This window comes from Oryza brachyantha, chromosome 7 (genome assembly GCF_000231095.2).
Source record: "Oryza brachyantha chromosome 7, ObraRS2, whole genome shotgun sequence".
Classification (NCBI taxonomy): domain Eukaryota; kingdom Viridiplantae; phylum Streptophyta; class Magnoliopsida; order Poales; family Poaceae; genus Oryza; species Oryza brachyantha.
The window spans coordinates 3270791-3285942 of NC_023169.2; the positions used below are offsets into that span (position 1 = coordinate 3270791).

At 35.4% G+C, this 15152-nt stretch overlaps 1 protein-coding gene across 1 annotated transcript; it reads right to left on the minus strand.

The window, feature by feature from the left end:
• Positions 1-6848: 6848 nt before the first annotated feature.
• LOC102707978 (ras-related protein RABE1d-like) lies at positions 6849-10541 on the minus strand. The gene is made up of 8 exons (XM_006657470.3): positions 10388-10541; positions 8863-8935; positions 8676-8776; positions 7942-8007; positions 7773-7867; positions 7626-7688; positions 7405-7500; positions 6849-7324 (listed from the first exon to the last, which is right to left on the minus strand). The coding sequence occupies exons 1-8, from the start codon at positions 10458-10460 to the stop codon at positions 7241-7243; spliced, it is 651 nt and encodes a 216-aa protein (XP_006657533.1). The 5' UTR covers positions 10461-10541; the 3' UTR covers positions 6849-7240.
• Positions 10542-15152: the final 4611 nt, after the last annotated feature.

Here is a 15152-nt window from a genome sequence, read left to right on the forward strand (position 1 = left end):
TAGATACATATATAAAGTTTTGTTAATAAATTATTTTTCGACTGTAAAACATGATGTCGTCACGAAAAATCAAACAAACACCCCTTAGTCTTGCTTTTAGATTGCTAAAAGCGCATATAATTTTTTTATTTACAAATTATTTTTTAATAAATATGTTGTTTAACTTTTTTATAAAAAGCCAAAAATAAGGATGGCCGTACTTTATTTCTTAGCTTTGTTTTTAGACGTTAATTACATGTATATAAAAAATTATTTATAGATTATTGTTCTATAAACGTGTTGTTTCGTTTTTTTTTCCTTTCAAAGGATAAAAAATATCTAAGCAGACCCTCTAAAACTGGAAGTGTGGGCCCAGGTGTTGTGTGTTGGCCGCCGAGCGCATGCATGGCGCCCACGTGTGGCTGTGGCCTCACCACCAGGCACCACTCGAACTTCAACGCGGAGACGAGACCCAACCCAACTCACGAGACGAGGGCAAAGCTGCTGTTGCAACCAGAGCAACCGCGTGAGCGAAGGCTCTGCGTATCTGTCCTGCTATCTCGAATAATTATACATGTAAATTTTGTACTTTATAATGTTATATGGAAACTTTGTATTATAAAAAGTTGTGTTAGCACGGATATCACACCGTGCAATATTTTGGGGTTGTTTAGTTGGTGACCTGGCCTAAGAACAGGAACAATAGCAGGTTGTAAGCCAGCTATAAATATATTTTCACTCAAATCAAATAAAAATAAATGACACCGAATTATAAATATTTTTTATGTATATAAAACTCTTGTTAAATGTACAATTACGTACTAGCTACACGGTAATTGTATTCTAATTATATTGGTACCGTTTTGGATTGATTTTGGATTCCAGGTACCTACGAGACAGTCTCTTTACTAGCTTACAGTAAATTCGAGTGAAATTACGTGGACTTTTTTATGAAAAAAATTGTCGTAACACTAGGTAGGAGTCGGGATCATGCGGTCCATGTCCATCAGAAAGGTAAATCCGTATTGCAGCCAAACCTAATTCTCGTCATGCCGGCCAGGAAGGTGATTGTTGCAGTATATATTTGCAAATAAAAAATTGATTAAAACTCTTATATATGTATATTAGTAGCCATGTAAAAGTCAAGGTTAAACTTCATTAAAAAACCTTCAAGATTAACTTTAAATTTAAATTCAAAATTTTAAATTTTAACTTATGATTAATCATGTAAAGCGAAAATACAATGTCGAAAGTCTTTTTAGCAGGCTAAAAATAGCCCGACAAGCCGAGAAGAGATGAGACGAGACGATGAAACAACACATCGATCGAAATGTGTCCGTGGCCGTTGGGGCGTGGTCAAAGGCATACGATAATACCATCGCTTTCCCTTCCAGAAAGCATTCACGACTGGACTCATCAAACGCTCCATCTCGCCGCGTTGCGTTGCGTGGGTGGGTGCTCCACACCAACGCGTGCATGCACGCCACCTTCCATGCCACTAAAATCCGGCCATCACTCCCAGCTGAATATAAAGACAGAACTATAGGTAAATTACAGACGGATCTTTTGAACCTAATTAATCTAACATTAGCATATATTGGTTACCGTAGCACTATGGCTATTCATGACCTAATTAGGCTTAAAAGATTCGTCTTATGATTTTTCCTATAACCATGCAATTATCTTTTTGTTTCATCTATGTTTAATGCTTCATTTATGTGTCTAAAGATTCGATATGATGTTTTGGTAAAACTTTTTGGGAACTAAATATGACCTAAGGCTGCTTTCAGTTCCCAAAAATTATTTTGGGAGAGAAGTCACGTTGAGCGTACGGTCGTATTGTAGTCCAAATACAAAACAAATTTTAGATTCCGCCTGGAAAACGCGAAACGAATCTTTTGAGTCTAATTAATCCGTTATTAGCACATATTGGTTACTGCAGCACTTATGACTTGTCATGTACTAATTAGGCTCAAAAGATTTATCTCACGATTTCTCCATAACTGTGCAATTAGTTTTAATATTTATATTTATTTAATGCTTCATTTAAGTGTCCAAAGATACGATGTGATGTTTTTCGAAAAAGTTTTTAGGAATTAAATAGTGTCTAATACAATAAACTCGTCTTTTCACTTATGTTTATATTCATAAATCAGAATTTAAATTTTTAACATCAAATTTGAAGTATATTTTAGGTGTTTTTATTGTAATTCATTTTTATATTAATTACCTTTAGATCGTCAAGGAACACATATCTTAAGTTTTGTTTAAAAATTATTTTTATTTTCAATTATGTCGTTTGACCTTTTTTCTATAATCTTCATATTTAGAGCATCCACGATGTGTATCAAAAGTAGTCCTTATAGCTCTATAAAGATTACTATACCATCGTGGAAGGAGCTATTATGGAGTGAAATAGGATGAGCTACCTTTAGCTATAAGGACTTTCCATATGGATTAAAATATATTATCTCTCTCCTCTCTCTTCTTTATCATGAGAGAGCTAGAATTATTGAATATAATTTGTCGGTCCTACCTCGTGTATATTGCTATCTTTATTCATTATGCAAGTTAAAATGGTAAAAAACTATATAGGTGGATTCTATCTATATGGACCAAGTAGTCCATATACATCGGTGATGCTCTTAGATTGTTTGGTGCATGTATACATGGATGTAATACGATTTAATGTTTTAATAGTCTTATATTAAAGAATAGAGAAAAAATAGTTACATCTTAGATCTCTCCTACTTAAAAACGAAGTCTTCTCTTCCTCTCTCCTCTTCACGTCACGCTAAAAGCATCGTCCCTTTCAGGAAAAACCAGAAAAAGAGTCAAATGGTTTCTTAGAAAACGTTTCCTTTTTATTTTTTTATAGACTTGTGTAGTCCATTATTAATCACACGTGTCTATTGCAATGTATAGCAGAGATTAATAAAGGATTTTCTCGACAATACTTTAGCTCAGACTCCCGTACATTTACGACAGAAGTAGTGGTGATTCTAATGGAACAGTCGCAACTGGCATCCAAGCACGTATACGGCACTTCACCAAATGACCGGACTACTACTATGGCCCTAATTTCCAGGTAGTTTTTTAATTTGTTTACTGCCTAAGGGCACGTACAAAGGGCTCTTATTGTCGTCTCTATCGCTGCGAGTACGCTGCATACTCGCTGACATAGAGGAGAGAGGATAGGAGAGAGAAAAGTGGTTGTTTTGCATGGAGTCAGCAAAACATCTACTCTTAACGCATAAAACGAGAAGACAACCAAGAAATCTGCTTTATACGTGTGCTGACTCTACTTAGAGGCGCTGATCAAATAAAATGTAATGGTGAATTAATTAACCTATAATTATGAAGAGTCAACTTGAAAGACTCTATTTTGTATAAGAAGTTTTTTTTGCCGACGTGGCATAAGATAAAGCCCATAATGGGCTCTACCATTAAACATGCTCTAAGGCCAGTCTAAATAACTACTTTCACTGGACAGTTTCTAAAACAGCTAACTTGATAAAACAATGTATGAAATAGCTACTCACATTTTATTGTATTATTTCTAAAGCTAAATAAAACATTTAATTACTGCTGAAAGTTTGATAGTATGAAACGCCTCAAGTCCCTCAATACGAGTTTCAATACGCTACCAACTACTTGGTAACGGTGCCTAGACGTTTTATGGGCCATCAAATAGATTCACTCTTTCTCCTCACAGTTTCATATAAATATTTTATTTTATACTAATGTATCACATAATTAATATATATATACCTCCGTGAAACCCCATTAAAACTGATATAATTGCCCCCTCTCTATCTAAAAAAATCTATAAAAAATCAATTCCTAGTTTTTTAGGAAAAAATTAAAGAGTTAGTCAAATAACCAAAGTAAGTAAAATAATATTGATGGGTGGGTAGGTGAGGGTACTGAAGGGATTCAATTTCGATACATGGCTAAGGGCAGGTAAAAGTGGAAAAGTCGATTTATTTTGAGACAGGAACTAGTTAGCAGCTTTTGCTTCAAAATATGGTGTCATATTTTCTTCACTTAAATTTACTCATATTTTCTATGTGATTGCTCTCTCTTATAATATGTATAAGTATGTGCGTTACAAAAACAAATTACAATATAACTATTGAAACGGTGTGATTACAATACTTGTTTTCACGTTTACAGTATAACTAACAGTTTGACTTTTTTTAAAAAAAATATGACACCATAAATGGAGCTAGTTCCACTAATTTACTGTACATTTTTCCTATTCTGCCAAATGGTAAGACTACGGGTCTCAATTTTTTTCTTCTGCTTATGTTTTAAGATATTTTTTTCAATCTTAAGTTTAGAGTTGATTTGGAGCTTTTGACCATAGTTAATTTTCAGTCTATGTTTTTATATCACTAAAATATGTATAAAATTTTTATTATAAATTAGTTTTATTTGTAAATATATCATTTGGTTTTTTCTAACTATGAGCCAGTAAATGGTTGCATCATTTTGAAAAGTTAATTTAGGGACCCAGGCAATACAAGTATACAACGTCATTATAACAACCACTATATTTCACTCTAAGTTCAACTACACTAGTACACATGGGTGGATGGTTGGATAAGATATCCAAATTTTTGATTGAAACAGCTCAAAATAAAAGACAACACCTGTTTTTTAAAATCAAAACAGTTGAAAATAATAATAATAAACAACCGCCTGCATCCTTGATAATCATGATAAAGGTATATTAAAGTAACTACCAAAATACCATACCAAAAAAAAACAAGCCTCTAACAAGCCGCCAATCTGTCATCCAAACACACCAATCACAAACATTTTTATCCATTTGTTATCTGCATTAACCCAGCATGGCATTGGCCAGCCCATGATGAGTTTGTTCATTTTTTATCTCCCTCCTTTTCATCTGGACGCCCCAAAAGGCTCTCAAAGACAGAGTGGCAAATACCCTAGCAACAGCACATTTGCTTAGCACACCAGCAGCTAGCTCACCGGACAACAAACAGCTTGGGATCATTAGGATATTTGCAGAAAACAAATTAAAATAAATTAATCAGACACTAATCTAATCAATAAGTCCATGATTGGATTTGGTTAATTATATCATGAGAGCAAAAAAAAATTGAGATTATGATTGATTGGATTCAGGTTGGCATGGCATTGGCACTGGGACCGAATCAGAATCGGAAGGTTTGTGTTATGCTGATCTTGTTCTTGGTTAGCTGGGGCCATTTGGAAGGCTGTCGCCAGTTGGATTGCATCCTCTTTTATTCCTCTTTCATCTTCTTTTGATTGGCCGGTTGCCGCACATTAATTATTTTAGAGGTGTGGAATTAATCATTAATCAAAGTACTCAACTTTGCGTAGTGATGGAAATGTTAATAATTTTAATGGTGGGGTAGAGGCTATAGCTAGCTAAGTTTAGATGAATTTTATATTCTGATTTATATCCACTCCTTGATTGTTCTTTGATGTTAACGGTGACACTAATCACGGTTAGATTTTGTTTGAGATTGTTGTGGACTATATGGTAATCTCGTTTGGTTGTAGCAGGAATTTTATAGATATGAATAGTTGTGTGTTTCTTTTGGAAAATGCTGTGCAATTTTGCTCAGATATTTTCCTAATGGAAACACAAAATTTTGATATTTTTTAAATGAAAACAAAAAATAAGCTCATATTTAAGAGCGTAATCTCCATGGAATCCATATATGAGTATCTATTAACCCAATTTCTTGTGTTTACCAATCTATCAGCTCCTTCAAAATGCAGAAATTTTATATAAACTTCACAAATATTATTTGGACTTTTCCCATAGATTCCTTTCATTTCATAGGACGCCTATTGAATTTTCTACGTTTTCTTGTTTTTTGGTATTCACCATATCATGTATCCGTTTTCCTGATTTTTTTTATTCCAATGACTATTATTTTTCTCTTGAAACTAGGTGTTAGTGATTTGATGAACAACTAACTATTACGCATGATTTTTGGAGTCTTTCTAGCACGGTTTTTAGCATCACATGTTCACAATTTAGATGATTATTCCGAATGATGGATAAAAAAATCTCCATCTTTTGGCTTATCATATGAATAAACGAAACAACATATTTACAAACAAAAAATAATTTATAAATAAAACTTTTATATATGTGTTTTTATTATATGACCAATTATTTTTCTCTTGAAATTAGGTGTTAGTGATTTGATGAACAACCGACTATTAGGCATTATTTGTGGACACTTTCTATCACGGTTTTTAGCATCACATGTTCACAATCTAGCTGATTATTCCAAATGATTGATAAGAAAATGCCCATCTTTTGGCTTATTATATGAATAAGCAAAACAACATATTTGCAAATGAAAAAAAATTGTTAATAAAACTTTTATATGTGTTCTTAGCAATCTAAAAACCAAGACTAAAAAATAAACCACGACAAAAAAACTTCAAAATCAACTCCAAATTTAAATTTTAGCTTGTAAGTGAAAAGATGTGTGAGAATTTAAAATATTAGCCCACCATTCAGCTCAATCATTCGGCCGTTTGGGCCATAGCCGTTTGATTGCGTTACCACATTTCTGTACACGCCCTGCAGCTGTACTCGTGAAATGAATCAAATTTCCATCTGATTCTGTACAACATTGATTGTCCTCAGTTATTGTCCTTGCACGACAGATTTGAATTTAGAATCTTGTTTTTCCCGTGAATCCCATTTCAATTTTACAACGGAACAATAATCATAAATCATCAGGAATACCACACAAGTAATAAGAATACCACACAAGTAATAATATATTAATATATATGACGAGACAAGATAATCTGGGAATCTCGAAGCACATGGGGGTAACAGGGCAATCTTCAGTAATGCACAATCGTGAATTCAGACAATCAGATAGTGATGTCTCTTAGAAGGGTTTGTTTACATGGCAGGAGCAAATCCATTAGCTTATCTGTTGAAACGCTTGCTCTGACGAACAAGGAGAAGCTAAAAAATTAAGAGTTTCATAGCATAATTCAGAACTAATGATAGAGCTAGAACACGACAATGTGGAGAACAAACACCCTTACACCTCACTGAGGAATCACGACACCAGAACGGTCAGGATCTTTTGACCTACTAGATATCAACTGGGCGAAATATACATCTTGGCATTACACTGGAGTAAACACACGGAAGATCGCACCTGTAAATTTGCAGTCATGGACAACCTGAGGCGGGATAAGCCTTGCAGTCGTGCCACAGCATTGATCAGGTGTTACAGCAGGCTGACCATCTTGACGAGGCAGCCCCGGCCTGATCTGGGTCTTGCCTACTGATTTGAATAGCTGGGGGCTACATAAATCGGATACAGGTTAGAACTTTGAGTTATAAATAATGCACAGCGTGTGGGGTCAAAAGGCAAAGGTAACTACCTCAGTTGCCGCAGCAACAGTTTCAGTCAATCTTTGCTTTATGTCCCTTGCAATGGTAAAGAATACCTGCTCCACGTTTTGGTTTGTTTTTGCACTCTGCATATCATAGTATTAAAGCATGTATCTTACCATCTTGGAAAGTTGGAATACAACTAGTTATGTGACAAGAAGTTGGACTGCAACAGATGTAACTTTACTTTGCTTATAATATAAAAACTTACCGTTTCAAAAAATTTAATCCCATACTCATCTGCAAGCTTTTGTCCTTGTGCTGTGGACACCACCTGTTAACCGAGTACCATTTTGTAATATGCATAATAAATTGGGCAATGGATGCCTAAAATTACGATATTTGTAGAAACACTTACCCGCTTTGCATCCATATCAACCTTGTTGCCCACCAAAATCTTGTTCACATTATCAGATGCATGCTGTTCTATGTTGCGAATCCAATTTCTAATGTCTACACTTCAGTTAAGGGAGAAAAGTATTTTTTGCACTCAGACAACAAATGGGATGCATGAGTATGAAGGATACTGTTGAAGGATGATTCGTCTGTAACATCATAAACAAGCAGAATGCCCATAGCACCTCTATAGTACGCTGCAAAAGGAATAGGATGACATTAGGTGTAGTGATCTTGCTTATCAATCAATTGGTAAATCTGTATGGCTATAATAAGTCTTTGGAGTCTTATAGTGCTAGATTTTCAGTCATTTGTGCATAAAGATATATATGATAAACTGTCATCACATTTACATAAATACCCATGAAAGTTGTCTCTAATTTCACAAACCAGGTTAAACACATTTGCAAATAAAACACAGACATGTGAACAGGACAGTTTTATTATGCACATTTTTCTAGTTGAGCACAAAGAAGGGCAACATTCAATGCTACCCAAAAAAATACAATGTTTGGTAGAAATTGCATCAGTTCAACAATTGTTTAACACGAAACTGGCCAAGGCCAACCCCCAATTTAGTTGTCCTGATCATATTGGGCTCGAGCAGTAGGCCATGTAAGCTAAGTGGCTAAGGTCAACTGAGGCCACGTATTTTCGACTTCAATAATATTAGCAAATTTAAATTTCAGTGATTGATTAATGCGCGGTAGTTGAACTTGAACCCAGCCATTCAACCTTACAAGAAGAGGGTAGTTAGTTTTTAAACAATATGTTATACTAGTGTTCTGTTCCATGCCATATTTCTGTCTGTGTTCAAATTTTGCCCAACATGTGAGTCATAGCCAAAAAGGAAGATAAAATATACCAGTTGTAATTGTTCGGAAACGTTCTTGACCAGCAGTATCCCAAATCTGCAATTTTACACGCTTTCCATCAAGCTCAACAGTCCTAACCTTGAAATCAATGCTTTACAAAAAGAAAAATGCACATCTTTAGAATGCTGACTTTCATAAGCGAATGCCCCAAAACAGAGATAAATGTCAAGTGAATACCCAATAGTGGTGATAAAACTTGTCGTGAAAGTGTCATCAGAGAACCTTAGAAGCAAGCAACTCTTTCCTACTCCTGCAAATTAAACAAAAGGGGGCAAATTAGAATGACTAAGTAGTTTATCTGAGAAAAAAATTGCTGCTACACATCACAAGACCAAAAAGATTATAAACAGAAAGTAAAACTGTCTAACACCACAATGAGAAGAATGGGGAGTCAGAGACCCATCAACTATAACAAACATATTTTATGGACATACAATAAATTTGATAATTGATACGCCTTGAGGAATTGCAATATCATTATTACAAGGGATGAACAATTTTCAATTTTGGTCCAATAAAGGAGTAGACCAGATGAAGATTTTTTTTAAAACAACTAATGCTATTTTACTGATAAGTACTTTCAGAATGTTTGGTAAAGTAGAAAATAAAAAGAGAGGTCAATGAGGAACAAATCTGTCATGACTGTGAAACCAATCCAAAAGTTCAGCATCTGAACAAATACATGATGATGATACATTTTCACTGCTAGGCTGAACATTGAATGGTAATGATTCCGAGCTGGTACAGCTAGGAGTAAGGACCCAGCCAATTAATGGCTTTTGGCTCCAATATAGTTCAAGTCCTAACCTCTATTCCCACCATTTTAGACTGAAAAAACACTTCAACCAAAGTGAAAACCTAAAACCTACCCAAACCTAGTCAACTTTTAAGACCAGTAGAGCACCTTTTGGAGATCCCCATGTAGGTGAACCCATCTTGTTCTCTTTCTATTTTGATCTACCCAAACCAAGACAATTATCGCCCTAGTCTAACAAGCTACTACCAAAAAAGCAAAATTCCCCGCCTTCCATTAAAATTACCAGGAATCCACTGTCTCGATGAAGGTGCCATATACAGCACAAGGTCAAGAGCACCATATGACCAGAACAACTGTATATTATCCAACCAATAACGCAGAAAGACATTCCGCACTAACGAAACTATTCTTGCAAGCTAACATTCGCAATCAGTGGCAAGTCCTTGTGGTCCAATCCAATTAGTACAGAAACCCTACTTATTATGGCTCTCATGGGAGAAGGAGAATGTTCCTGACAAGATTGGCAACCAACCACCGAATCAACAGCCATCAATCCCGAGAAAACTAGCTCCAATTACTACCAAGCACCCCTCCAGCAAGTAAACCGAGACACGAAAAATCCCTTAAATCCTCCTACGCAACAGCAACCTGCGCTGCTCGTCCCGAGCTCCCCACGGACCCATTTCATGGATGCGAAAGTACCACACGGAGCAGGAAGCAAGAGAGAGTACAGGGCACCACCACCGCCCCACGAGCCCAAATCGCTGGAAGCCTAGCTACCGGAAATCGAGCCCGCGGAAGCATTCGCTACGCCCTGGATAGGGGCGTCCCTGGAGCCGAGGGCTCCTCGGGGAGGGGAGCAGCGAGAAGCCAGCCTCGATTTCTCGAGGGTTTGGAACTTCGTGTGGGGGTGGGGGTGGGGGGGAGCGGAGAGAAGGTACGTGCCGCTGTCGCCGATGAGGAGGAGCTTGATGAGGTGGTCGAAGTCGCCGCGCGACCTCGACGGAGCCGCCGCCATGCCCGCGCCGCCCGCGCTCCTCGCTGCTTGCTACTACTACTAGCCTCTCTCTCTCTCTCTCTCTCTCTCTCTCTCTAGCGAGCGAGGTGGAGGGGAGGGGGGAGAGGAGACGGAAGGGGAAGAAGCAAACGAAGCGTCCAGCTGTACGCCAAGGAGACGAGGGAGAAAAACGCCTCGTCGTTTGTTTCGCTTTTAATAAGCACGAGCGAAATCGCTTGTTAACTGCTAAAAAAACGAAATTTATAGATACTTTCGACATTTCACCCTGCAAGACATTTTATAGACACTTCCTGCGTAAAACCTTTTAGTCTCAACTTAATTCATACGTATACATGCTAATAAATTTATAAGTTAATGTTTTTACTTCTACTAATACTGATAAGCCAATATTTGATTTTTAAAAAAAAACTTTAAATTTAAAGTATATTTTAGGGTTTTTATTGTAGTTTATTTTTAACCTTAGCTTTTAGATCACTTAGAACATATGTATAAAATTTTTATTCATAAATTATATGTATACTAACTGAATATTTGTGCTTTGTAAATAATAAAAACATATTATGTTATTTTTAGAATAAATAGAAAAACAATTTTCATAAAATATGTGACCATCTTTTTATATAGGAAATATCTATATCAATTTTATTTGTGGATATACTTCTAGATTTGATTGTTAAGGGGGTAAATTGCAAAAAAGCAATGAAAGTAGGGGGTGGTGGCGCTAGAGGCTTTTATATTAGTAAAGATGTATGTATTCTCAGTGATTTAAAAGTAAATGCTTGAAAATAAACTACGGTCAAAATCCATAATATTAATTCTAAATTTAATTTTTTAAATTTAAATTTTAGCACGTGCTTGGAAAGAAAATGCAAAGGAAAGAAACAGCCAAAGGAAGTAGGTAGAGTTGTAGTTGTGTGTTCTCACGGTGTTTTATTTCAGTCCTTTTCATTAAATGGCCATCTCTTCGCTGTTTGGAGAAATGAGACATGATATATTTGCAAAAAAATAATTTGTAAATAAAACTTGTATATAGTACGATAAAAAATTCAAAATCAACTCTAAATTTAATGTTAAAATTTTAAATTTTAGTTTATAAGTATAAACAAAAACGAAAAAACGGTCATTTTAGGTTTTTATCTAGTTTGCTCAATCGACTTGCGGTAGCATCTTAAGCTTTTTTTTATGCTTATAAACAAAAAAATTTTAAATTTTAATCTTAGATTTAAAGTAGATTTTAGAGTTTTTCTTATCGTGGTTTATATTTCAGCCTTGGCTTTTAAACGCTAAGAACACATATAAAAATTTTATTCACAAATTATTTTTACAAATACGTCGTTTATCCAAATAATCACCCATAGATATAGAATGAAAAAAAAAACAAATTGGTAGTCAGACTCGTGCAACCTGACCTTCTTAAGATAACCACCGCTGCTACTTGTTGGAATCTCCAGCTCTTTAGACATACCATAAATCTTGGTGTACAAAATGATGTAAACGTGTTACGGATATTTATGTGGGATTTTTCATGTGGTTCATGGTAATTTGCAGAATTCCAGCTGATCCTTCACTTCTCTTTTAATTATATCTTGGCCGTGTTCGGCCAGAGAGTTAGATATCTAACTCCTCTTTTTCCGCTCTCTTTTTTCGCGCACGCTTCCTGAACTACTAAACGGTGTATTTTTTGCGAAAATTTTCTATAGAAAAGTTGTTTTAAAAAAACCATATTAATCTATTTTATATATTTTAATAATTAATAATTAAATAATCTTATACTAATCTATTACTAAGTTTTCGCACCAAATAACTAACTATCTTTCGCCCCAAACGAACGCACCCCTTGTACGATATCGTGGCATGCATTATGTGATGTAGTGGTATGCTGTGTCAGTGAGCTTGCGTATGTGATGTAAGCGTAGTGCAGCGGATGGTGTTTTGGTACTGGGTCTTTTGGTTGCCCAGCATTTGGGAATTGCCTAATCAGGAATATTTATTACTACCATAGTTGAAATATCATATCCGTATCCCATATGATTGTTTACTCACCCTAGCTATGGGTGCAATTGGCAAGAGACATGTTACTAACCTGTAGCAACTTTGTCTCCTTTAGAACGCAAGGAAATTTGCCCCGGTCTTATGCCAATTAAATTTGTCCTAACAAAAATTCCACGAAATTCATACTTTTCAAATGAACCATAATGTCTCACCATCTATTCAAGATTTTTTGGCATTGTCTAGATTTATCTGTGTGCTAATAAATATATACACATACAAAACATATGATACATTGATGAACGTATATAAATTCAGAAAGTCTTATAATATAAAACGGAGGAAATATTTGTTATTACGTTTGTTTCGCACTGTAAGATTTTTTAGCTTCCCTAGATTTATATAAATACTAATGAAGCTAAATACATACATTTACATTGATTCATGAATAAATTTAAGTAAGACTAAAAAGTCTAATGATATACAATTGAGGGAGTAGCTTATTAGTCAAAAAAATTAAAACCCAATTTTAGAGTTATTTATAGATTTTGTTTCATCTAAGTCTATTTTTCATAGTTAGCTTTTAAAAGGAGATATATAAGTTTTAATTTATACTTGTTCCTTCATCCCTTTTTCTTAAGCTATACACCCTCTCGTAAAAAAAAAATCAACTACTGGCTATCAATATAGAAATACATATGTCTAAAATAATAGCCAAAGTCATATGTATATTGGTTCCCCTCTGAACCCTTTGCTAGTTTTTGGAATACAAAAATGAAATGACTTTGATTTCGTCCGAAATAGTTGGGGTCCAATCATTGAGGTTTTCCTGAGTTGATTTTGGCTTGACACGGCCATAGAATCTTGGTCTGGTACACATGCCGGTATATGCCACCCTGGACCAGTTCTTCAGCTATGTGGCAGAAAACACGCGATATGCTGCAAAAGAATGCACGTGTCATAGGCCACCACAACAACCTTTAGACCAATCCAAAGTGTCCAATTCGCCAACAAAGCGCTAGCTCATACTCAACCAGAGCAGTATCACAAACATATTTATTTACCATTCATATTCTTTTCGATAAATCCATCTTCTTTTGCGATGATTTCGATAATCCATATGATAATGGTGGACAAAAAAAAGTACAAGAATTATTTCTTAATAAAATGATATTATAGGACGATTGCGACGCCATCACAGCTGCACAAGTGTAATATAGTGGTTGAGTGTTGATGTCGCTCATCACGCCCAATTGGTAATAGAGAATTTGACAGATAAATGCCAACACAGCGGCAATAGCTACAGAGCTTTCTCAGCACCAAATTTGCAAAAAAATTTTACACATTACATTAGCCCTCGTTTAGTTTACAAAATTTTTTTGCAAACATCACATCGAATTTTTGGACACATTTAAAGTATTAAACGTAGTCTAACTACAAAACAAATTTTAGATTCCATCTAGAAACCGCGAAACAAATCTTTTAAATCTAATTAATCCGTCATTAGCATATGTTGGTTATTATAGCACTTATGGCTAATCATGTCCTAATTAGGCTTATAAGATTCGTCTCACGATTTCCCCCGTAAATGTGTAATTAGTTTTAATATTCATGTATATTTAATGCTCTATTCAGATGTTTAAAGGTTCGATACGATGTTTTTAGGAAAAGTTGTTAAGAACTAAATTGGGCCTTATCCAGGCCGACCCGGTAAAATCTTACCTCATCTGCTGCATGTGTCGAGGTTGACATGACTAGTTCTTGGTCGATTTCTTTTAGACATGTTTCTTGATCAATTTTTAAGATAGTGGAATAAATATTTGTTCGTCAATCAGCAGATTGTTTCGTTCCTGAAAAAAAAAAACAAGAAACAGGTCAGCTACCATAATCTCAACTTCAAAGAGGAGTAACCTGCATCTTTCTGTTAGATAATGAAGTAACCTGAATCTACAAGAAACAGGCCATTAAACTGCAATAGAATCGATGAATGTTACTACATTTACAATGGATAAATTGCATTACCAGATTGCTTACCTCGTAAACCATGGAGAGGAGAGGAAAGCTCAAAAGGTGTAATAGCATGCGAACACATATCTTCGTGCCAGTGCCATGCCCATAAAGAAAGCAGCAAATCAGAGGCATAAAAAGATGCGAAGTATGCTTGCCAGCTACACCATGATGAATATTCTCTCAGCAAAGCATTTGCAACTTTCTAAACATGGGTCATTGCCACCACTGAAACACTGAGCACTTTCGTAGAAATACAATCACCATCCACGCATGAATAAACAGTACAAGCTTTACACCTTAGTTACATCTAAAATCATTCAAAGGTAGTATAGGAGCCTTGCTTTTTGGGAGGGGGGATACAACATTTCCTTCTGAATTCTTTCTTCCTTGCAAGAATTCACTAGTAGCAAGGAAGTTTGCATCTTGCAAATAAATGAACATTAGCATCATTACAATGGGAACAGTAAGTCATCAAGTAGCCAACTAGGATACATGAACTGAAGCTTAAGATCTTTTACTAGACGAACGCTATAACGACAGAATTCATCCATCAAGTATAGGGTCCAAAAAAGAGATTTGGCAATGGCGTTAGCAACAACAAACCATTGTATAAGCACATTTGATTCGCATGGGTACAACTTTCCTGTAAGAACTTAAGCAACAATGAAAGCTTGCAGTTTTAAAGATGTTGCA

Bases quoted from the DNA above. Each gene is read 5' to 3' on its own strand.
- LOC102707978 (XM_006657470.3), bottom strand. From the start codon at position 10,460: ATGGCGGCGGCTCCGTCGAGGTCGCGCGGCGACTTCGACCACCTCATC. The intron at 7,689-7,772 runs GTAAGTGTTTCT...CTCGGTTAACAG, and splicing joins TTGATATGGATGCAAAGCGG to GTGGTGTCCACAGCACAAGG. The intron at 7,325-7,404 runs GTAGTTACCTTT...CGATTTATGTAG, and splicing joins CTGTTGCTGCGGCAACTGAG to CCCCCAGCTATTCAAATCAG.